General features: G+C 41.9%; 1 protein-coding gene across 1 annotated transcript; it reads right to left on the bottom strand.

The window, feature by feature from the left end:
* Positions 1-155: 155 nt before the first annotated feature.
* On the bottom strand, positions 156-23,053 carry tgs1 (trimethylguanosine synthase 1). The gene is made up of 15 exons (XM_083928805.1): positions 22,884-23,053; positions 22,546-22,613; positions 19,796-19,926; positions 19,600-19,684; positions 18,806-18,883; positions 18,121-18,660; positions 17,581-17,704; positions 15,180-15,266; positions 13,034-13,190; positions 7,930-8,284; positions 7,694-7,849; positions 6,823-6,969; positions 4,121-4,339; positions 2,213-2,289; positions 156-804 (listed from the first exon to the last, which is right to left on the bottom strand). Exons 1-15 carry the CDS (start codon positions 22,997-22,999, stop codon positions 691-693), a joined length of 2,454 nt encoding a protein of 817 aa, XP_083784931.1. The 5' UTR covers positions 23,000-23,053; the 3' UTR covers positions 156-690.
* Positions 23,054-24,066: the final 1,013 nt, after the last annotated feature.

The raw sequence follows: 24,066 nt of genomic DNA on the forward strand, positions 1-24,066 counted from the left end.
AACCTGTTAGTATTTAATAAAGCCATTCACTCAAGCACTGACTATTATATTTACTTAAGCATTTAATGAATTCACTTCAGCTAATCTCTGATGCAATGGCGCTTGTTTGACTGGATGAAATGTCATATCAACAATAAAGATGACAACAGACAACATTCTGAAAAAAAACTTTATTGTCAAACCTAATGTACAATAAAACATGATACATGACATTAATAGTTTTAAAATTCTTAACTTCAGTCTTTTGAAGTGTTACCGTAATCTGAAGGATTCATAAAATTGAAACAAGCTGAACAATGAAAAAGTAAAAACTGCAGCTCCCCAAGTGGTGGAGAGGCTCTGAACGTGAGTTCGTCCCCACAGAGCCCCATGTTAAAACGCTCAACAGCAGATATAAACAGGTTTACAGCCTTGTACAAAAAAAACCTTGGGCTCTAATTAATTTCCCTATCCATGACAACTGAACTGTACCTTTTTTCATTATATTAATGCCTAAACGTCTGCATAATGTAGGCTTTAGACTGAACTATCTCTTACCTGCATACGACAAAAAAAACTTAAAACAAAATATGACAAAACGTATAAAAAATAAGCCAAACTGTGGTACTTTTTAGTACTTGAATGGGCATCTATGTAGACAAATAGAGTAGTGGCAGTGGTATCAAATGGTCCATGCCTTGGCCAGGGTTACTAGCTGTCGGACTTTATCAAGCTGCCGAAGTAAGCAGTCATGGTCTTCAGTTTGTTGTTGAGGAAGTTCTGCTCCACCTCCACCTTCCCACCTTTACCGGCCAGAGAGGCTATCTGTGGAGAGATGGACATGGAGACGATGGAATATCAGACAGGTGTGGCTTCAGACCCTCAAAGCTGGGGGAAGGAACACAGACTGTTGTGTTGTTGCAGATCCCTTCAGTCATTCTGGTAATGTTGTCACTAAAATGTAATAATCTGTAAGGCAAACAAGCACTTGCGGTGTGAGAACCCTACTGTTTGTGCTCTAATTATTATTTATATTATTATTCCCCGCATTTGGTACACCCATCCCAGATCTGCTGAGCATCTATCAGTATGTGCTGCTGTAACGGGATTTGTTTGTAGCTAATGAATTTGATATGGCCCTCCAATACAATATATGCACCACATTCTCCAAATGAACCCAAAATAATTCAGAGATCCCACAGAGACCCAACAATTCCCCCACGAGCAGCAGCTTCAGATTAACTATACCCAATTTGTTGAAAATCTTACATTTGGTGGTGCTAGAACATATTTTTTATTAAATGTCAGCAAATGTGACATGTCAAGTTTGGTGTAATAGAATGTGAGGGAACAGATGGCCGGGTAAGAGCACCTTCAGCTCTGACTTCCATCAGGTGCTTCGACCCAGTAAACTTACTGTATACATACTGGTCTACGTCCAGTAGTGTCATGCAATAGAATACACCCAACTATTTTAAAGCACTGAGTTGTAGCTTAGAAATGAGTGTTCTGTGACCTGTCCCAGCAAGCAGACATATAACAGAGTAGTTTTTTTTCCTCCAGTAAAATCACACTCACGATTTTATCACAGTTTTTTTACATTGAGTTTGAATTATTTTGCAAGTTCCTCATCAGTGCAACCAGTGCTTTCTATTTTAGTCCTGTCGCGTGCATAAAAAGTGCCGTGGACAACAGCTGATCATGGAGTTGACATAATTAATTCATTTATTTATTAATTATCTAAAAAGACCTCCACTTTTGACTACGAAACCAAAATTAATGTGTTGTAGCGTGGATGCGACACAATAGTCTGACGCTTGCGTGCTGTTAGGACACGGTAGTTTCGTTTTCATTGTCAGCCATGACTTCAGGCTACTCTCTGAATCAAACAGGATAGGGGATGAGAATTGTCCCTGTCTGCAGTTCTCTATGATTGGTTGATTGGCGAGTCTTTAGGGCGGTGCATGAGGCGGACTAGCCAATAGTGGGATTTGGCTGAGGAAAAAACCCTGATGTGTCTGTGCAGATCATAGAACAACAGTGGATAGAATGTGCCCTACTGATGGTGCTACAATCTCTCTGCTTTGGCAGAACGTTCTAATCCTTTACCATCTAATATGGTCATATTACCCACCCCTGCTACAGAGTAAATGATGTGGGTGTCAACGGCCCGTTCACCACTCGTTCATACGTGCAGACATCATGCGTTCATACAAAGACTACACATACAGACCTGATCCATGTCAGCATTGCGAGGCAGAAAGTACACTATGTTGTCTGATATCAGTTTGGCCAGGCGGAAAATCTCAAATGTGTCAACTGTTAAGGATGAACCAGATTTGATAGAAACACAAAGCACGTTTTCACAACATTTATCTTTTAAGCTGCATTTTGGATATATACAAGCTATGAGGCCTGTCGATGGCCAGATTCTAGAGTGCACCTGCTGGACATGTCACTGCAGACACTGTGGCTTCAACACCATTCAACAGACGCTTGGACAAATGAACAGCATCAACAACCAAGATTACAGCTTCCCATGACGTTAGCATGTAGCTACATGTAGCAGCGGAATGACGTGAAGTAACATTTAGGGAGGTTCCTAGCAGCTTATTTCCCTGACGATTATTATTAAAACAGTCAAGAATGAGAATAATTGAATCTATAAGGCCCGCTGCATTGATTGATACATGTTAGGTTACTAACTTTTGTCCAGAGTCTACCTATGTTCTCCGCTTTGTTTGTAACATAGGGTCCTATGTTTCCCGGTCTGTTATTTTTCCACAATCAGTGCTGAATTCCCCGTCAAATAGACTAATGTAGACCCAAACACTACCCCCCAACCCTGGCCCTAACCATTACAAAATGCGGAATGGCAGAGGCATATGCGACCGGGGAGCAAAGGGATGACCCCCCTTTTGTCTGTAGCATTATACGTGCTAACTAGCTAATAAGCTAGTTTCAGTGTGCTGCTGGGAAATCCGGCTGATCAGGAGAGAACCAGACTGACTGCAGAACCCAGCGGCTATTTCAGAAAGTGGACTTGGTGGCTGGTGGAGGCCAGGAGAACACAACAGGGTGGATGTGAGTCTTAAGTTGCTGATTAGTTCAGATAAGAGCGGAGAGCCGCCCACCACTGCCACAGCTTCTTCTTCTTCTTTGAATTCGGTAGACTAGACACTACAATGGCTTATTGACGCCATCTACCGTTATCGGGTGATAATGATCGGTGTAACAGTTGTGTATATTCATAAAATTACATGACGTTTAATAGTAAGTTTAAAGTTGTACTCCATTAGAATTGAGATACGTTGTTTCTAGCGTCCTCTGTGTCAGTAAGACACACAGATGTGAATACTCAGCAAAAAGGTCTTTCATAAGTGGGTCACATGATCAGTCACCATTGTTTTAACTCACTCTGTGATAGAGAGGAACTTAAAAGGCAATTAAATAGATGGAAATATTACGGAGTACAACTTTAACCGACATGTATTTCTGGTGCTGACTAGCGAGGGTAGCAACTACCAGGCGACCAATTGCGCACATCTCTGGGATCGCACCACTTTCTACCATAAAAAACACCAATAAAGGCTTACAAACCAACCACTACACTAACATATTCCAGAAGGAATGGGAACCAAAATCGGAGGAAAAAATTATCAACATATTCAACCAAGATTACAGCTTTCCCTGACATTATAGCCTGCAGCTCCATGTAGCAGTGTATGTACTAAAGGCGTCTGCTGTTGTGATCTTGATTGCTGATGTTCATTTTGTCCCCAATTGCTGGGAAATGTCCAGTTGTCTAATTTTTGGTTTAGATGCCTTAATTGGTGTTTTTCAGACAGTCTAACCATCTGCTGAATGGTATTGAAGCCTGCACAGTATGCCCGTGTTACCTCATGAGTCAACCAGGAGGAGATTCTTTATAAGACAGGAGGGAGGACACTTTCACTACAACAGCTCTAAAATGAGTGTTACCTTTGTAAGCCTGATATTCTCTTGTATTCTCTTCCATAATGCTGAAAATGGAAATCATAGTCAGCTCCCATGTAATGAGTGTGAATTCTCCTGTAAGGTCTCATTCTGTCCCTCCTCAGCAGATACTCTAACAACCCCCCCTGCTTCTACATCAAAGGATATCCATCAGGCTGCATCATGGTCTTGATGTCGAATACTTCAGCAGTCAGGTAGTCTGGCCCTCCCCACGGTGGTGACAGGAATACCACGTCGCCATGGAGACGGGGTGCCAGCTGAAGGAAGTCCCCTTGCAGGAAGTCGATTCGGTCGGCGACGCTGTAAACCGTAGCATTGTGCCGTGCCAAGTTCAACCGCACCGGGTCGATATCAATGGCAAGGACTGAGAGTTTTACACAGGAAAAAGAAACACAGCAGGAGAAAGACACAGTGAGTACTCAGTCTTTTACATTGGTGGAATATCCGTACAGGGACTAACAGTTCCCATCTTGCATTAGGATTGACTACGGTCAGTCAACTCACAGGGTTATAATAGAAACAAGACTAACATTCAAGCCTCTGAACAGCCTCAGGTTTTATTAACCATTTTTGATCACACCATCAAGACCTTTTTTTTCGTGTAACATTCGAGAAATCTGGGGAGTCGCTAACAGCCAGACGTGGCTAACAGTGATTAGCTCAGGGAAGTACTGTGAAGTCATTCAAACGTCTTTTTTAACCACTAACACTTCTCAAAATAACACCAAACCTCTGCAGCAGCATGAGAAGAGTCCCTACACAGAAAACAAAGCACCAACAGCCCCCTTCCTTTGGGATTGACGTTGCTAATCCACTTGAATGGACTTTACTATGAGAGGAGCTGGTGCAGGGGCCAGTAGGTAAGTCTTTAAGAAGAAGAAGAATTACTTTATTTTTTTATCCCACACGGGGAAATTCAATTTTCACTCTTATTATCATACATGTTACACACACAGGCCCGAAATACACACATGCACAAACAGGACCTATACATGCAATTGAGGAGAGATGTTAGAGCGAGGGGGCTGCCAGTGACCAGCGCCCCGAGCAGTTGGGGGTTCGGTGCCTTGCTCAACAGCACCTCGGCAGTGCCCAGGAGGTGAACTGGCACCTCTCCAGCCACCAGTCCACGCTCCATATATGGTCCACACAGGGACTTGAACCAGCGACCCTACGGTTCCCAGCCAAGTCACCTATGGACTGAGCTACTGCCGCCCAAAACAATCTATTAATAAACTCTGGGTTCACTAACTACGTTGTTGGTGCTTTGTTTTCTGTGTAGGGACTCTTCTCATGCTGCTGCAGAGGTTTGCTGTTATTTTCAGAAGTATCAGTGTTTAAAAAAGACGTTTGAATGCCTTCATCGTGCTGCCCCGAGCTAATCACTGTTGCGTCCGACTCTCTGGTATCTCTCCGTTAACAGTTGTTACACGAAATTTTTTTTCTTGATGGCTTATTTGATGAGTGTATTTTCACAAATATACCATGGGATGATTTAACACCGGAATTATACTTTAAAGCAGCTTTACTCATCATTCATAAAATAAATAAAGCAGCAAACAACTATTTTCTATAAAAAAGATATAGTGAAGTAATGGTGTCCTGAGCAGAGAATGAAGTCATACTCCCTCTGTGTGTGAGTGTCTCTGTTCTTCATTTTGATAGCATCATTTGATACAAGTTAATACTGATATATGCTTTTATTATACGTGACTTACATGAGTGGACTGATCTTTTTTACTGAATTACTTGACAAACTAAACTAAAGAATTGCAGTTAGGATTCAAACTTATATAAAAACACTGCCCAACACTTGTGATACTGCACTGGCCACTTGTTTCTGTATTTTATGTTCCAGCTGCCATATTTCCTGTCAGAGACAGAATTAACAGCAGCTCAGAAGGCCATTATCAATCCGAGCCAGCCTACAATGTAACATTTAAACAAGAATAAGGAAAATATACATACTAATATGTAGTCAACTCTGATACATCTGGTTTACCATTCAGTTCTTAATTCATGAAATAAAACCTAAGCCCAGTTCTTGCCTAAATTATAAAACTAACTCTATATCAGGGATTTGTGCAAGATTAGTAGACAACGGCGCACAAGTTTTTTGAGCAGCACCTCTTGCTTCTATGCTTGACCCAAAACACAACCAGCTTTGGTTTTTGGAACCAGCGCTTTTCCTCACCATCCGAGAGGTTATGTGACGGGGTTACTGTGCAAGGCCCCGACGACATGGAGGGGGAAAGCAGTGGCGTTCAGGGCCGTAACGTCGAGGCACTGGACAGCCTCTTCAGGGAGGACTAGTTCGAAAATATGACTGCCAACGAGCTAGAAATTTGTTTCACTCAGCGGTGCATCCCTCCGAAAAATCCACTGGAGTGGTGGAAGTCCAACAAGCACCTGCACAAAAAAATGAGCAGCAGCTGGTGATACCTGCCAGCTCTGTGTCAGAGGAGCACCTGCTCTCCACAGCAGGAATGATCATTCACAGACTGCAAACACGGAATTTATTACGTTGTTTTAAGGCAACTGTGACTGTTGTGATTGAGAAAGAGCATTAGGTGTTGGGTAGGCTGTACTGCTGTCTATCATTCCTGCAGGAAGATGGGTTGCGTTCTAAAGATAGATTTGGAAAAAGGGTACTCGATTGGCCCTAGAGGTATTGATGTGATCCCTCGATCTTCCTCCCTTATTTATATCCATATCCATATCCTCTTGAAGAAGTCAGTACCAGACAAAAAGACTGATGAAAAAAGGTGTCCACACTGATATTATGCACTAATGGAGATGAATGGAGATGCAAGAACACGTACACACACCCACACACATCAGGCTCACCTCTCTTCCCAGCGAGGGCGAACTGGATAGCATTTCCTCCCACACCACAGAAGGCGTCTATGACCAGCTGAGAATCAGGGAAGCTGTGCTCCACCCTGAGGGCGATGTGCTCAGCGATCCTCTCCGGTGTCACAGAGAACCAGCCCTCTGAAACACACAGTGTTAACCATGTGAGTGTGTGTGTCTGTGTCAGACAGATTCTCAGAAATTCTGTGAGATAAAGTTTAGAATTTTAATTTAATTTCTTTATGCTTCTAATGTACACTTTATTTGTTTATAAATAATATGAAGTACATTTATATCCGTGTTAATTTATTACCTTTTCTTAACAAGGCTAAATGTTTATGTCAAGCCTGATGCCTTCACTCACACGGCAAAGTCTACAGTTCATTCATTCAACAGTCGCTACGCTCAGCCCAGGTATTTGATTGGATCAGAAAAAAACCTGGATTGGTGCATCTCTAGCCAGTGATGGCTAAGAATGTTTCTAATTTATTCGTGCATCTAAATGTGGGAGTATTTGCTGTTCTTTTATATTTACTTGCTTTTTACATTTTGTATCTCTTGTTTCACTTGCCTGTAATTTTACACTTTTTACATGTTAAATCTTTTACCTTTGCTGTATTTTTATTACCCTGTAAAGCACACTGCATTGCCCTGGTGTAATATGTCATTTGCTATACAAATAAAGTTGCCTTGCCTTAAAATGTAGCAAAACACTTAAAAAAAAAAAGAAAATAATTTTTTTTTTTTTTAAATGCTGAAGTCCTTTCTAAATAATATTCAAAACTACAGGTGCACAACAATAGAGACTTCATTACAGTATAGTGCAGTAGAGTAAATGGGATAGTGCTTGTTACTGCAGACTGACCTCGGTCCAGCTTGATCCCTTCATCGAAGCGGGAGAAGAGTCTGTAGCGCTGAGCCCAGTATTTAGCCAGCTCTGGTTCACCTGCCATCTCTGCTGGGACCTGCTGCTTCCTCCCTCTCTTGCTCTTCCTGTTCTTTGGCTTCTTCACACTTGGCTCTACACACCAATGCATACACGTTAGGATTGTTAAACCAAAATGTCTGCCGGCTGAATCGTTTGACAGATTCTGTGCTTACCAGTGTTGCCTTCAGGTGCTTCAGGCACGAGAAAGTCGGGCATTTCTAGACATGTTAGCCGTCTACCAGGCTGCTCCTTCTCCTCCTCCTGCTCCTCTTCCTCCCTCTCGCTATCCACAGTCCAAACAACAGAGGTGAGAGTTTTCTTTGCAGCTAAACTTTCTTCTTTAACAGCCTCTTCGTTTCCTTCATCAGCATGTTTCATCTCCTTCCCGCTCATCCTCTTTTCTTCTTCTCCCATTATTTCTTCCACAAATGGAGACTTGTCCTCAGGCTCCTGTGTGCTTCCTCCTCCTCTCTCCCCCTGGTTACGTGGAGTCATCTGTGTCTGGTTCTTTTCAAGGAAGTCTTTGACCTGTGCAAAAAAAACAATTGACAGTTAAGACATCCTTCTATGTTAAATTCTAATAAATAAATAATCCAGAAGGGTAGTTTAACCTTCCGACCTCCCTTCATTTACTCTCCATCTCATCACAAGCCAAGTGGTAGATGAAACCTTGTAATGGACCTCTTTGCAGGATGGAATATTGTGTGTGGATCTTTAAAACAACAAGCCAAAGACATAGAAAAGCTTTGCATGTTTGCAGCCAACTAATGTGGCTTACCATTGGAAACCAGTGAAACCGACCCCAAACGCTGTAGTGCACATGCACGGCCTGGATGTGGTGCTGTAACTGCCACAGAAATACACCAACAACAGAGAAGAAGAGACGGGGAGACACTGTGGAGAATACAAACACCGGAGAGTTTCTCTCCAAATCTGGAGACTTTCCAAATCCTCCTCCATCCTAGAGAGAAATGTGTCCCTGTTTCTGGTGTGAGTGGAGACTTTTGTGCTGTTTTGGACTCTGATGCACCATTCACTCTGTAGTTAGTGTCCTCAACGAGCAGAGGGTTCTGCTGGGAGCCCCTTCCCCGTCCCAAAGCACTCACAGGCGCCACTTTCTCACTACATTTAGAGACGAAATTTAGAGATTATTCTGTGGTCGGCCTAATTCATTCCTATGCATGTGGCATGAGTCCAGTTCAGTAAACAGTCTCTGGGTCCGTCTCTCTCCTCTCAGGCAGCAGCACTTTTGTTGTTATGTGACGCTGTTGGGTTAGAGGTCAGAGGTGGGGCGATGACGCCATCCTTTAACAAAGTATGAGGTTTCACCGTCCAGACCACAACGCCATGGGGGGCGTTTTCAAATCTTCCGACTCTGGGACCCATTTTCAAAAGATCCCGTTTTCAGGCTCCGATAACAGCGGCTGCTGTGGATGGTTGGACAAAATGTTGTGCGGTTACAGGAAAACACGTCTTCTTGTGGACGGGCCCTAAAAGCCATGTAAAGACATTCAAAAGATGATTCCTCGCACAAAAGACAATATTGTTGCCCTGCATAGAAGCAAAATGTGTTTTTGATACAGCTCAAAGGGCGAGACGGACAAATGTGCGCTACTGTTTATTTTATAAAAGAAAAGTTTTTTTGCTACCTAAAGCATATGCTTCCACTCCACTGATTCGTCTGGAATCGTAACGTGATGATTTTACCCCTAAGTTTGTAGACTAAAAAAAAAATCTTGTCAATGAGTGCCACAGGGGGACTAATGAGCCGATCAGCTGTTGTCAAATTATGCATTTAATTCATATAGACAACATACCTTGAAAGCATGCTCTGTTAGTTAAGATAGCCTTCTCTGTCATTACCATTGGCTGTAAAACAGCAGATTAATTGTTTTGAGCATCAAGCAGTTTTTACCCCTATCAAAGTTAGCATAAAACAAAAACAAAAGTTAGCCGTCTCAGACTTGAAGTATTTTGTGAATGATTGGGGAAAATCAAATCCCCCTCCCCATGGAAACCAGTTTGAGAACAGGAAAGGTCAGACGGAAGATGTAAACAGAGTGAAACTAGTGGACAGTTCTGTCTGATATCAGGCAAGAGCCTTGTTTATCATCACATGCCTGAAAAAAAATGTTTATAATTAATTTACATAATGAGAAAGCCCAAATGCAGCAAATCATCATTTGAAGGTGTGAAGAGCTTTACATTTTGTTTTGAAGGCACTATTCAAGTATGGAGGACTAAACTTGCCAAAATTCTAAATAAATAAAACTAAAAATAACTTAATAAATACATGAATATATCATTCAATGTACCAACATTCATATTTAAAAAATAAATGTAGGCAAAATGAATTGATACAATGTGGCAAAGATTGATATTTCTGTTTTAATTAGCTTCTTTATTTATTTACCTTTGTATTAATTTCCAATTCAATTCAATTCAATTCAATTTTATTTATAGTGCCAAATCATAACAAAAGTTATCTCAGGACACTTTACAGAGTAGGTAAAGACCACACTCTATGACTTATTTATGATTTACATAGACCCAACAATTCCCCCGTAGAGTACAGTGGCAACAAAAACCTTCCCTATAACAGGCAGGAACGTCAGACAGACCCAGCTCTGTGGAGGACGGACATCTGTCTGCACCGGTTGGGGAGGAAGAAAAGGAGACAGAAAGAGAGAAAGGACACACACTAGGACAGAGAAAGACAAAGACAGACACAAAGACAGAGAGAAAGACACACTTCCAGAGATGAAAGCAACCAAAGAGTATCAGTAACTGTAATAATATCTATAGTAATGTGAATATGACTTATATGTTATAGCAGTTAATTCAGCAGAACAGTAGAAAAGAGCTCAGCTAAGGTGATAGAATATGACAATGATAATAATTATGGTGGTAAATATGATTAATGATGAGCAGTGGTAATAACAGCTATTCAAGTATACAGTGAGATATACCACTGATGGTGTTTTTATGGCTACAAATGTTATAAGTTATACAACTAATGATAGTTTATATGAGTAATAGTCATCCATAGTATTCTGTTTTCAATGCTTTACATTTCTTCATGCTTTTCTTCTTCAGCATGCAAATGAGGGGCTGTCATTCAAAGTGTGTCGGGTGGCCAACTTCAGGCTTCAGGCTAACTACAAGCTACCTCCTGTCCGGAGATCACATAAGAATTAAGGAGCTTAGCACTGCTGTCACGCCGCCGACGCTCACATCTCTGTGGTCAAATGAGCCGACACTACAACTGTAGGTCAGCAACAGACTGACTCACAGGGTATATGTCATCAAACAGCCCAGATCAAGCTGACGGTGAGAGCTAGTGACCAAGTGGATACACGCGAATACATTTGGTTTTCAAACACAGGGTGTATACAAGATACATATATGGTTGTAAGGTGAATTGGATTATAGTCACATGAAGTATTAAAAAATGATGATAGTACAGATGGAGCACAGCCGACTTATTTAATTACTGAGCAATTCTAATTGAGATTGAGATCAAGATTATGGGGAGAGACGCAGAGAATGACTCACTTGTTTCTGCATCTTTACTGCCAACGTCTTATACATATTCATTAATGTTTCTGTTTTAAAGAAATGCTGAAGTGTTTAAAATATAGGAACTGACAGGATTACATTCCACTGGAATCATACTTGATATCATTTCACATGACACATTGATTGATTTATGTTTTAACCAAATGGTTTGAAGTACTAAAACATGTGTTTCATGTCACATTAAAGGCATTTAAAGTCCGTTTTTAGTGGGTAGCTTCAGGTGAAGATGAATGAATATGGTCTCGGGCCAATGAAAATGTCATTTGGGGATTTATGGAAAACAATTTTGTTTGTTAATAAAAATGTCATCACATGTCATTGGAAACACTTTTCATTTGTAAAACTACCAAAGAGGATTTCTATGTTCCAAATTGATGAAGCTGCAGTTTGATGAGCGAGAAATGTTCACAATATATTTGTGTCACTTCCATTTCTCTGGTTTCGACCAAAATCCTGAGTGCATTTAAAATCCACATACTGCTGATGGTGTGATTTCTAGAGCTGGAACGTATAGTTGCAGAATCAATCAGGTCCAGAGAGATAGACGGGAGGTTCTCAGTGAGAGCATCAAGTCTAATTTCTCACTGTATCACAGCTGTTATTACTATATCATTGATCATATTTACCACCAGAATTATTATTATTCATGTTCTATCTATCACCTTTACTATCACCTAATTTATATCACTCTGGTATATTAACTGCTATATAAGTCATATTCACATTACTCTAGATATTTTTATAGTTACTGTTACTTTTGTGGTTGCTTGCATCTCTGGGACCCTCTGTCTGTCTTTGTGTCTGTCTGTTCGTCCTTCTGTCTTTGTGTCTGCCTTTGTTTCTGTCTGTCTTTGTGTCTGTCTTTGTGTCTGTCTTTGTGTCTGTCTGTTTTTCTGTCTTTGTGTCTGTCTTTGTGTTTGTCTGTTTGTCCGTCTTTGTGTCTGTCTGTTTGTTTGTCCGTTTGTCTGTCTGTCTGTCTGTTTGTCTGTCTGTTTGTCTGTCTGTCTGTTTGTGTCTGTCTTTGTGTCTGTTTGTCTGCGTTTGTGTCTGTTTGTTTGTCTGTCTTTGTGTCTGTCTGTTTGTCTGTCTGTCTGTCTTTGTGTCTGTTTGTTTGTCTGTCTTTGTGTCTGTCTGTGTGTCAGTTTGTCTGTCTGTTTGTCTGTCTGTCTTTGTGTCTGTCTCTTTGTCTGCCTTTGTGTCTAATTGTCTTTCTGTCTGATTGTTTGTCTTTGTGTCTGTCTTTGTGTCTGTCTGTCTGCCTTTGTGTCTGTTTGTTTGTCTGTCTTTGTGTCTGTTTGTTTGTCTGTCTTTGTGTCTGTCTGTCTGATTGTCTGTCTTTGTGTCTGTCTGTCTGATTGTCTGTCTTTGTGTCTGTCTGTTTGTCTGCCTTTGTGTCTGTTTGTTTGTCTGTCTTTGAGTCTGTCTGATTGTCTGTCTGTCTGTTTGTCTTTGTGTCTGTCTGTCTTTGTCTCCCTCAGTCCATCTGTCTGTCTTCTCTCTCTTTCTCTCTCCTTTTCTTCTCCACAGAGCTTGGTCTGTCTGACGTTCCTGCCTGTTAAAGGTAAGGTTTTCAACGCCACTGTGTGCAAGTATTGCCTCCAGGACCCTGGGTAGATGGATATACAGGACCCTGGGGGCTACTGCTGCTGCAGCTCAGCTCTGCCCTATGTTCCAAATCCTTCATCAGTTTACAGGTACCTTGCAGAGGGAGGTGCTCGTCAGTGGCTGTGTGTTGTCCCCACACATCTCCGGGAACCGAATGTGTTTGCTGACGCTGCGGACTGCTCTCTTAACCCACCGCTGCCTCTGATGCTTCTGACCAGCGCTGCCTTTAAAACTTAACACACTGTCGTACCTGAGACACAAACAGAAAAACAAACTCATCCAGAGAAACATTTACGGTTAACAACGACTCAAAAATGTGTGCACACCATGACACACACGCATGCAGACTGTTCAGTATGTAAATAACACCCTTCAAGTTTTTTGAGTAAAGTATAAAGTTTTCAATCATCACTTTTAGATTGTACATCCACTCAGCTGGCTGTTTATCAGGTTGATCTAGCTAAAACTAATGCATCAAACAGCCCTTCATTAGTCTACTGACTTTTTTCACGTTTTAAAGCATGTTGTGAAAGTTACTAGATGTAACTAGTTATAACCACACGCTCCATGTTTTATTTATTTTATTCTAAGCACTGTGCCATCCTATCTCTCCCTCTCTCCATCTCTCCCTCTCTCGCTCTCTCTCTCCCTCTCTCTCTACGCCAGTCATCTGTCTCTACAGCGGCATCAAGTTGGGAAGCAATCTCCATGTAAGTCAATGGGAAAGAGTCTTTTTGGGCCCAATGGCATCATGTGGCATCGGAATTTGTAATTCCAAAAACCCTACTTGACTTCCTGACAGGCAGACCCCAGGTGGTGAAGGTGTGCGGGCACACCTCTTCCACATGATCATTAACTCTCCCCGTCTAAAAAGGGCCCCGCCCTGCGCCTGTCAACATACAGGCCCTGCTCCACAGACAGCGAGCTAAGAAGCGGTGTGATGACCTTCACTCGCTCATCTCACAGAACAGATATGTTTCCATTTTATTAAGTAGATTGACTCACACCTGAGTTTTCTCCTGCTGTGTTTTAAATGTATCTACACTGACTGATCAGATCAGTCTGTATATGTGTTTTACACATATGAACCATATCTACACTGACTGATCAGATCAGTCTGTATATGTGTTTTACACATATGAACCATATCTACACAGACTGATCAGATCAGTCTATTTATGTGTTTTAAACCGTCTGTCCCATGTCGTCACATACGGAGGCTTCAGGTCTGTCAGGTGACGACACTGACTGTAACTTGTAGCCTGATGTCAAAGAAACTGCGGGGCTCACATGTTACGTGTTTGTGGCACTATGGCACTATCTTCTTATACTGCTACTGTTCCTGTCTTATCTGTCACTCTGTTACTGTTTAGTCACTTACATATTGATATGGAAGACATCTGGTCAATGTGAAGTTCAGTCACACACTCTCAAATTTTGGTCGCAAAATGCAACAATTTGGTCACAGCCTGGAGCCCTGTTATATCAATGGTATCTTGGTGTCGACATTAATCCAGACACGCCCTCAAAAACTGTCAAAACGTTGAGGGTGGATCCATGGACAATCAAGACGCCCAATCGCTGCCATTTTGTCTACATAGCGGAAGAGGCAGGACTTAATTCAAACTGGAAAATGGCGGTCAACGGAGCAACAGCGACTACCACCTCGCTGTGAACAGTGAACAGCGATTCTCTGTATAAATGTAAGTAAAGCTATGCATGGGATTTTCACAACCACTTCAATGTTGACGGATATAAACGGCAGAAAAAGAGAATCTCGAAGATTTTAGGCCGTGTGCTGAGTCAGAAGAGTTGTTTTCGAAAAATAAAATAGAAGAAGAAATACGATCGTCATTTCCGGTAAGTGCAGGGCGGCAGTGTGTGATTTCAGACACTTACTGGGGGAAATGAGTGAACTGATCGTGTCAGTACACTGACTGCAGTGCGCGATTCGGGACACAGCAATAGACGTGTTCCTGCTACATTCCGGGAAATAAAAATACTAAATGGCATGCAGTATCACAGTAAACACATCAGGTAAAGTTGCGCCACAAAGCAACTGTCACCCCATCTCACTGAGCTGCAGACGAGTCCTTAAAATGCGGTACGACGTGAAAAAAGTCAGTAAAACTACCGTAAAGTAAACAGAGTGCAGGAAGGCACCTGACTTGTGAGCCACTTCCACCGGAGGATTAAAGAGCTTTAGAGCAACACAGCAGCATCAACAGATGAGACTCACAGAGGCTGAGGGCTGTGTTTCAGTCCCAGTTTACGCCAAGCATCCTCAGCTGGAAGATGTGGGCTCTCCTCTGCGTCCAGCTCATGACTGCAAACACAAAATACATGCCATTATTATTTTTCACATCCACTGTTTATCTCTTTATGTTTTAGCAGTTTAAGCCCACAGGATGAACATCCATTTTTATGGATGTTTGTTTTGTTGTGCATTTCTTTTTGCAAACCTTTGAGGCTTCAAAAGTACTATAATCACTAAACGTGTAATTCCGGCGTAAAATCAAACCATGGGCCTTTTCGGCAAATCTATTCATCAAATAAGCCATCGAAACAATTTTCATGTAGAAACTAACAGCGATTAGCTTGGGGCAGTACGGTGAAGGCATTAAAACGTCTTTTTAACCACTAATACTGCTGAAAATAACAGCAAACCTCTGCAGGAGCATGAGAAGAGTCCCTACACACACAACAAAGCAGCAACAACGTAGTTAGTGAACCCAGAGTTTATTAAAACAGTGTTTTAAAGACTTACCGACCGTATTTTTCGGATTATAAGTCGCAGTTTTTTTCATAGCTCGGCCGGGAATGCGACTTATACTCTGGAGAGACTTATGTGTGAAATGATTAACACATTACCGTAAAATATCAAATATTGCCCGGGCTATTATTTATCTCAGTCACGTAAGAGACTAGGCGTATATCAGCAATCGTCACACACACACGTCAACCAGTCAAAATTCAGCGGGGGCGGGTCATGGCAGAGGTGCATTGTGAAAAAAAAGATGCTACCTGCTAATTCCGTACCTATGAAAATTGATCATTTCAACATTGGCGGTAACTTATAAAAACAACTGAGAAGGGCTGAACAAAAATATGCAAGAGAAAGCGGCAATCATGCAGAAAGATAGATAGAAGAGGAAGCGGCGCATTCTCTACCTTTGGAGTTGACGCAGTTGTTCAGAAGTGACACCGAGGAAGAAGAGTTCAGTGGATTTAGTGATACGTAGAGCATGTTCTTTATGTTATAGTTATTTGAATGACTCTTACCGTAATATGTTACGTTAACATACCAGGCATGTTCTCAGTTCGTTGTTTATGCGTCATATAACGTACACTTATTCAGCCTGTTGTTCTCTATTCTAGTTTTATTTTAAATTGCCTTTCAAGATGAAATGTCGTCTCTTGGTGTTGGATTTTATCAAGTAAATTTCCCCCAAAAAATGCGACTTATACTCGAGTGCGACTTATATATGTTTTTTCCCTTCTTTATTCTGCATTTTCGGCCGGTGAGACTTATACTCCGGAGCGACTTTTAATCCGAAAAATACGGTACTCCAAATTGAAGGTGTTTGTGTCTCTGGTCAAGTGTAGAAGCAAGAGGTGCTGCCCAAACACCAAAAAAACTTGAGTGCAGTCGTGTTAATTTGAAACGAGAAATACTCGAGGAACCGATCACTCACGCCCATTAGGGTACAGTTAGTGAACCTTAAAATAAGGTTATTATCTATGGGCGGGCCCTGGGGTTAAATGTCGCCTTGGAAAACTCCAGAGAGCTGGATAAGTAATTTACAGCTGAATAAGAGGCCCAGCGCCAACAGTCTGGTAATAATATCCAGAACAAATGATTCACTCTCAGGGGTTTCTGTGACATGAGACATACTTTCAAAATAAGAATGATTAAAAACAGCCAAAATACACAGAGCTACAGGCTCAGATGTTGTGGACACAGCCACATGAGGACATACTCAGGCAGGGGGGCGGCACTTGAGTAGGGGGTCCCTAATGTAGACAAGAGTCACATACTTCTATCTGAATATGGACACATGCAGCCTGAACCACCTCCGCATATTCTACTTAAAATTAATATAAATATGGAAAATCCATGTGTTATTTTTTACAATAACTTCTAGTTCTTGTGACTGTGTCCAAATTATTCTAGAAAAGTCAAAAAGAGGCCAGTTGGTCACCTGCCCCAATGCCTAACAACTTTTCTGGGGGAAACCCTGCATATCAAGACTTTATCCTCAATCACACAACATTCACTTGTGAACTTTTAACTGTTCTTGTTGCAATAATTATGCTTTAGTTTTTTTATATAATAATAAACAGACGAAGTATCAGAAGAAGAAACTTACACATAATATAAATAAAAAGCTTAAGATTTATCAATTTCGACCTTAAATTTGCCTCAATAAAAAATCCGTTCTTTAATGTTGTTGACTGTCGATACTGGCACCATCACGTTTTAAAAGTATGGTTTTAGCACTGGTATCGAAAAAAAACAAACGATACCCAGCCCTATTTGTAAGCAGGTATGACTCACAAGTTTGTCTACAATAAAAAAGTGATTAAAAAGGTTTCCTTTTTAAAAGGTAGCTCACAAGTTGGTGACAGTAAGCGCTCACCTGCGTTTGACTTTAGGACGTCCTTCTCCTGGGGGTTTGTCAGCATCGTCATCATCTCCTCTATTTGGCAACTTATTCGTTGAGCCATAATGTCTGTCATGGCTGCCAGCAGCCTGCTGGGAATCTGAGTCAAAATATACAAGACACTTATCAGCACAACTCACACTAACTACACATTAACCCACAACTAACCAACAACAAGGATGGAGAGGTTAGACAATTGTACAGCCCTGATGGTAGATGGAAGTCTCCATTCATTGGCACATCTTTATTTCATTACGAGTGTTTCAGTTTGTTTTGGATTACACTCTTTTAGTTTCAGTTTAGTCTGAATTGGTAAGAGTTTAGACAAAGTTATTGCACATCATTAGGTCTGTACAGTCTTAACAGGTGTGTTGGATTAAACATCACCTTTAGTGGGTACAAGTAATAGTGTGCAATTCACTACAGTGTGTTGGAAACACATGAAAACCATGATTCCTTTGTTTTTTTGTTGTAACTGTAACAGTGTAAACCTGGGGGGGGACACTGAAGTATTACCTGTATGCTGAGCTGTGTTCTGCTGTGAAGAGGAAGACGGTCTCTTGAGGCCATTCCCTCCATCAGAGGGCTGATCAGAGGCACAGAGCTCTCTCTCCGACTGCTCTCTGACTTCCACCACACTCACACACTGTCTGTGTACCTCTGAGCCTGTCACAGATGTCCCACCTGCGTCTAACGTGCAGGTGTGTCCAAACAGATCATTCAGAACCTCAATGTCCTCATGAAGAGCCTTCTCTTCTGCTCCCTGTTGGCTCTCAGCCCCAGTCTGTCCATCCCTCCATTCCTCTGGGTGTCTGCGCAGCTCCCCTTCTGCTGCTTCTCCACTGGTGTTCCCATTACAGGTGGACTGGTCAGTGGTCCAGCCCTGTGAGGACCAGTAGGAGTACTGCTCCCAGTAGGAGTAGTAGGCCTCTGCGGCATGTTTGTCCCAGACAGCTTTCATGTCTGGGTCATCCCAAGGAGCCATCGCTGTTCCTGGGTCGGTCTCTGGATTTTTTTCCAGCCAGCTGCTCCACAGCAGGGCTTCACCTTGTTGTGCTTCAGGAGGTACAGAGGAAACAGAGAAAAATCCATCATTCCTTTATATGTAACCGCTATTTAAACATTTGAAGTAGTCCTACGAGGGAAATCGTCTAGTTGGACTGGGTTTCATGGTACAAGTGTAAGTGTGTGTTCTCTTTACCCCAGTAGGTTTCCCAGCCATTAGCTTGGGCCCCTCCTGCTCCTTCCTGAGGTGGATCACACACTTCCTTCTCATCAACTAGGTCAAAAATCACAAGGCAGTGTCAAAAAACATCAAACAATACATAGAAAGGGGCCACGTTCTTAAAGTCAGATGCTACTGATGTATTCTGTCTGAGAGGCTCCAGCAGGATGTTCCACAGCACAGGCAGGCTTTCATCAGTGGCTCCACATCCTCTCAGTTCTGATATAGAGCTCAACAGTGACCGCCCACTCTTTAAACGGGCCTGGCTCCACAAGTGATTTTCCCCATTCATTTACTCTATTGGTGTTTCAGTACATTCTTAGAAACAGAGTTTTAAAGTCATAATCCATCAGATTTGAGATCCCTTGTTTCTAGCGCCCTCTGTGTCAGTAAGATGTAAATGCAGGTGAGTCTGTTCTTTCAGAGCCTCCATTTTGTCACGTTCATGGTCACTATGTGTGTTGACTTTTTATTTTTCTCTTTTGTAAACTTTATTGAAACACATTCACCTACAAGCCTGACTCAGAAGTTGGAATTTCCGATTACAAGTGAACGCAGCATAGCCGTTGGTGAAGATCTGGGCGGACAGACCAACCTCTGTCAGCAGCAAATCACAGATATTAGAATACTCAGCAAAAAGGCAACACTGTCTTTCATTAGTGGGTCACGTGATCAATCACCATTGTTTTAACTCACTCTGTGATAGAGAGGAACTGAAAAGACAATTAAATAGATGAAAATCGTATGGAGTATAACTTGAATGGTATTACCTTTGTTGTCAACCTGTGGCTCATCTTCCCCCTCTTCAGCTGATTCAGCCTGGTATGCGGCAGGCTCCCTGTTAGACCTTCTCCCCTGTAGCATGACACAACAGGTGCCCTTAATCTCATAGTGTTAACTGAGAGAGAGCGCAACACGACACAGACATGGTGCTGGAGGGAACATCCGGCATCAGGTGTGACTTACCGCTCTCCTCTGGTCAGAGGAGCTGACAAAGGCCAGAGGCAGACCCATGCTGGCCATCAGCTGAGCCTCTTCATCCAACACTTCCTCAACCTCAGCCTCCTCCTCTTCCTCCTCATGGTCTTCATCTGCTTCTGTGAGTTGAGGGAACATTTCATTCAAATGGAATAATCTTTTGAGTGAGTGAGTGAGTGAGTGAGTGAGTGAGTGAGTGAGTGAGTGAGTGAGTGAGTGAGTGAGTGAGTGAGTGAGTGTGTATATGGACCATTAAAAAGAATACAGAATAATTCATCCCCCCAAGTAAACTTGAGTGAATCTCTGGCATGAATATTCCGAACTTTTCATTTATGTATTCATTCTTTGCACACTGCTGCTTTCAGTGATCAGAAATGTTTCCATGCACATTAATGTCATTGCTAAACTAAAAACTGTAGTTATAAACTTGACAATAGAAACAGGATAAAACTTTAAAGAAGCAAAAAGCAAAATCATTTCACCACTAAGTTTGCTGTTGAGCACTGACTAAATAAAGTGTGCTATTAGCCACACCTGCCTCTGCTCTCCAACGCGCGCACACACACACACACACACACACACACACACACACACACACACACACACACACACACACACACACACACACACACACACACACACACACACACACACACACACACACACACACACACACACACACACACACACACACACACACACACACACACACACACACACACACACACACACACACACACACACACACACACACACACACACCTTCTGCGAGCAAATATCTACACCGCGCAACACATCACCATTTTATCGAACATGTCGAGTAACCAAGTAAGTAATATATAACGTTATAATGCAGCAAGAAAAAACTTCCTTTGATCAAGTTTATGCTGGTTTGTAAGTAAATGAATCTTTAAGCCACTAAATAAGTGTGTAACCATTAGCATCAAACCGTATCTGTTCGCCGCTAATAGCGTTAGCAGACAGTTTAGTAATGTAACTTATTGAAAATATGACGGAGGGAGGAGGTGGTGCTTCACATGAACGCACATGAACGCGTGGCCGGAGCGGCTTGTAAACATGAGGCTGGAGATCAACACAGAGAGCGGGTGTGTGACGTCATCCTATACTCCAGTTGAGATGACACCACTCGTTCTTCACGTAGCCATTTTTTAATTCCCTCAGTCTAGAAATAAGGCATTTCTGCTTATTGCCCCTTTAACTTTTGAAATAACCAATGAAGTTACACTGCTGTGGTCCTCGTGTGTAAAACTATGCACGGTGGAGCATCAAACTGCTCTCTGCTCTGTTCACATTTTAGAGAATGTGATGAATATTTTTCACATTCATTATGTATTATTTCACCCACAAACCATATGCACATTAACATGCATCACTACAGTACAGAACCAGAAACAGGGTGTTATAACAAAATGTTGTGAAATCTGGAGAAATGCGGTAGAACTGTGACCCGGGGACTGGAGTATCCACTGAATAGGAGTACCCATTTCCAGCATGGGAGGTAGTTAGTATGCATTGCTCCCAGGTCATATATGACCTGTCATGACCAGGGATCATCCCGTGTTGACTGGCTTGGTTTGAATGGACATAAGGAGGGTTAGACAAGGGTCAGAGAACCCTGGTCATTGGTTTAGGGGTATGTGTGTCCTTCCCAGTCAGCTACCACCACAAATAGGATGATTTTGTTCTGCTTAATAATGCTGCTATAGGCCGAGTCTGTAACCCTGTTCCTGATCCTCTGAGCTTCTCTTCTCTCTGTTTGTATCATTCATGTCTCATCAACATGTTACTAATTCAACTTCTTCCACAGAGTTGTTTGTGCTTTGTCGTCTCTCAGGTCTCTGCTGATCGTGGTGGTGCCTGCTGCCGTGGTCCTGCATGACGCTTCCTGCTGCTTTACTCATATAAACTATCATTAGTCTCATAAATTATAGCATTTGTAGCTATAAAAACAACATCAGTGGTATGCCTCGCTGTGTCATACCTGCTATTGCCCCTACTCATCATTGATCATGTTTGCCACCATAATTATTATCATTGTCATATTCTGTCACCTTAGCTGTGCTTGTTTCTACTTTTCTACTGTATTAACTGCTATAACATATAAGTCATATTCACATTACTATAGATATTATTACAGTTACTGTTACTTTTTTGGTTTCTTCATCTCTGGAAGTGTGTCTGTCTCTGTCCATGTGTCTGTCTTTGTGTCTCTCTGTCCATCTGTCTCTCTTTGTGTCTGTCTTTTCTCTCTCTGTCCTTGTGTCTGTCTTTGTGTCTCTCTGTCCGTCTTTTCTCTCTTTCTCTCTCCTTTTCTTCCTCCCCAACTGGTGCAGACAGATGTCCGTCCTCCACAGAGCTGGGTCTGTCTGACGTTCCTGCCTGTTATAGGGAAGGTTTTTTGTTGCCACCGTACTCTACGGGGGAATTGTTGGGTCTATGTAAGTCATAAATAAGTCATTGAGTGTGGTCTTTACCTACTCTGTAAAGTGTCCTGAGATAACTTTTGTTATGATTTGGCACCGTAAATACAACTGAATTGAATTGAAATATAAGTGAATAGTGTTGGTAAAACCACCAGATCCCTGCAGTGTAGCTGCTGCGTGTATAATAGTGTATAGCACCAATTAGCACTAGCAACGCGCTAACCGGAAACACCAATAAAATACGTCCGAACCGGAGAGAAAAATGGGCGGGGCATCATCAGGTGAATGACATACCTTGGGCTACAGCCTCTGCCGGGTCGTATGAGAGCAGTCTGTTATCGGAGCGATACAGATCCCGGTCCCTGCAGTTAGAGAAGAGACAGAGCAAGATGAGAAGAGACAGAGCAAGATGAGAGGAAGAGCGACACCTCCACAGCGTCATCCATCCACCCTTCAGTCTACACTTTGTGTGGAGTACTGCCGTGTCAGTACTCGTGTCAGTGAGTGAGAGTGGACTTCAGACCGGTATGAGAGGCTTAATTTCAATTCAAATCAATTTTATTTATAGTGCCAAATTATAACAAAGGTTATCTCAGGACACTTTACAGAGTAGGTATAGACCACTCTCTTACTCCACGAAGGCTCTGGAGCAGCGGCAGTGAACTCTCTCCTCCTCCTCCTCGGCTGAGAGCTTCCTGCTGAAGAAAATGTCCGCCAGCACCGTCACCCTGCTCCTTTCCAGCATCATGACCAGCGGCTCACGCGGCAGGGCAGCACGAGCACACACGTTCACAAGTGGCGCCTGGCTGTTCACAAGTATGCATCAACAGCAGCACGAGCTCGCTTCCACAACATCACAGCGCGTTCAGGAAACCGCACCGACACTACCGGTCACGTCTTTTCAGAATAAAAGCAGCTATAGTAGTGTTGCATCATAGACTGTATACAAAGTTGTTGTAAACTAGTCTACAGGACATATAACTTACAGTAAGTAAGTAAAAATCATAGACTTCCCTCAACGTTTATATTGTTACTGTTTTTGTGAATGAGGGAGGAAATGAAATGGAGCACACCATAGTCTATTAAATGATTATATTAATAATTGCATTTCTGTGTAGCCTAGCACACAGTGTACCGTTCTGTTTACAATACTGCTCCACAAACACTGAAAGTGCAATACATCCCTTTAAAATGAAGTATAAAACAATATTTTATCACACTTGTTAACTGAAAACTGGTGTTTTTAGTTATTATTTTTAGTAGATACTTTTCTTTGACTTATTTTATTAGACTTCTTAGATTGTATTTTCTACATTAGTACTGGACATGTTGACATCAACACCAGGGACATCATTGGCCTTGTGAGAGGTTAAATATCCCCACACCAGTTAGTTGGTCCAGTCCCAGCCTGGTCAGATGTGTACATGAACTAATGAAGCCTCTTGGATGAGAGGTGAAAAATCTTCCTAGACAAATAACCAAGTCCAGTTGCTTTTGACTGAAATTGCTTTGAGGATAACGATGACCTGGACACATGAGAACATTCACAGGCTTACTGGACATGTAACCATATATTTTAGAAATCGAAAATATGACATATTTGTTTTTGTGCTTTTATTTTGAAAATTGTGTCAAACAGAACGTTTTTTTTACTTTATTGAGAAAAACCCTCAAAACATTAATTTCGATATTGAACATGGCATTCAGTTGCATTTTGACATATGAAACACAGTGCCAAAACCATTTACTCAAACAAACATATTGGTGAGAAACAGACGTCCTTACAGTTATATGGCCTTTTTTGTACAAGATGTA

Source organism: Echiichthys vipera (assembly GCF_963691815.1).
Source record: "Echiichthys vipera genome assembly, chromosome: 15".
Lineage (NCBI taxonomy): Eukaryota > Metazoa > Chordata > Actinopteri > Perciformes > Trachinidae > Echiichthys > Echiichthys vipera.